Consider the following 1,504-nt stretch of genomic DNA (forward strand, 5'->3'; position numbering starts at 1 on the left):
GTGATGGTTATTGATGGTGATGGTGATGGTGATGGTGATGGTGATGGTGATGGTGATGGTTATTGATGGTGATGGTGATGGTGATGGTGATGGTGATGGTTATTGCTGGTGATGGTGATGGTGATGGTGATGGTTATTGATGGTGATGGTGATGGTGATGGTTATTGATGGTGATGGTGATGGTGATGGTGATGGTGATGGTGATGGTGATGGTGATGGTGATGGTGATGGTGATGGTGATGGTGATGGTGATGGTGATGGTTATTGATGGTGATGGTGATGGTTATTGATGGTGATGGTCATTGATGGCTAGCCATGATCATCATGGGAATAGCTGGGCGTGGGTATCGTTGTCGCCAGCACTGTCCCCATCCCACAGTCTCTCATACTTTTTCATATCCATCTCTTCTCCGTCGCTGTTTCAATCAAATCGCTGCACCGCTCTTCCTTCTATTCGCGTGCGCGGATGAGGCGGCGACGGTGGCGGCGACGACGGCAGCCACTGCTTTTGTTTTTCAGCCACCTGATCAAAACCCGTCACTGCTGCCCCACTACACACGCCATCAACACTCGCCACACAACCAACAACAAGTTAGCTACTCGCCAGCCGCCTGGTACAACACGCATCACATCTCAAGCAAGGATGTTTGACGCAATCACCCGCATGTTCAGCTCTTTTAAGCTCAAGATCGGCAAGCTGTTCAACACGTCGTGGGGCGTTCGCAACGCGCGCATCACCATGATCGGCCTCGATGCCGCCGGAAAGTCAACCATGCTGTACAAGCTCCGGCTCGGCGAGATCGTGTCAACCATCCCGACCATTGGCTTTAACGTGGAGACCATCGAGTTCAAGGGCGTCTGCTTCAACTGCTGGGACGTCGGAGGTCAGGACAAGATCCGCCGCCTCTGGCGGCACTACTTCAGCGGGCTTGACGGTCTCATCTTCGTCATTGACGCCAACGACCGCGATCGGCTCTCCGAGGCCCGCGATGAGCTCAACAGCGTGCTCGCTGCGCCCGAGCTCGCAGGCGTCCCGCTCCTTGTCATGGCCAACAAGATGGATCTGCCGTACGCGCTGTCCGTCCGCGACATCACCGACGCGCTTGGCCTCGTCGGTGAGAGCCGCGCCTGGCACATTCAGGGCACATCTTGCCTCTCCGGCGATGGCCTGTACGAGGGCCTCGACTGGCTCCGCACTGCCCCCTTCGGCGTTGTCTCTTGAGGCATCTGGAGCGCCCACTGCATCAACGGCCGCCTCCTTTCTCCGCCCCATCTCCTTCATCAAACACACACCGCACATCATCAAACACACTCTGCGCACACACATGAGCTTGCTAACCACCAGCTACTTTCTGGCTCCTCTTTGCCCCTCCCCTCACTGCGATCGCTTCATCCCATCCGCCTACCGCGCCGCACGCCACCCCCCCTACCCAGCCGCCCCACCACCGATCACTCCAACCGATCACCCCAGCCAATGCCCACCACCCTTCCCTGACCCCAATCC

The 1,504-nt window shown here is 56.9% G+C and overlaps 1 protein-coding gene across 1 annotated transcript in view; it reads left to right on the forward strand.

Annotated features, from left to right (window-relative positions):
* Positions 1-594: 594 nt before the first annotated feature.
* AMSG_12391 (uncharacterized protein) overlaps positions 595-1,504 on the forward strand; it is a gene marked incomplete at its 3' end in the record, with an annotated part of 6,033 nt that continues 5,123 nt past the window's right edge. The window contains exon 1 of the mRNA XM_013897803.1: positions 595-1,213. Coding sequence (XP_013753257.1) covers positions 644-1,213 — 570 coding nt within the window. The 5' untranslated portion in view covers positions 595-643. The remainder of the gene's footprint in view (positions 1,214-1,504) is intronic.

Source organism: Thecamonas trahens, assembly GCF_000142905.1.
Source record: "Thecamonas trahens ATCC 50062 unplaced genomic scaffold supercont1.64, whole genome shotgun sequence".
In the NCBI taxonomy this organism is placed as follows: Eukaryota; order Apusomonadida; family Apusomonadidae; genus Thecamonas; species Thecamonas trahens.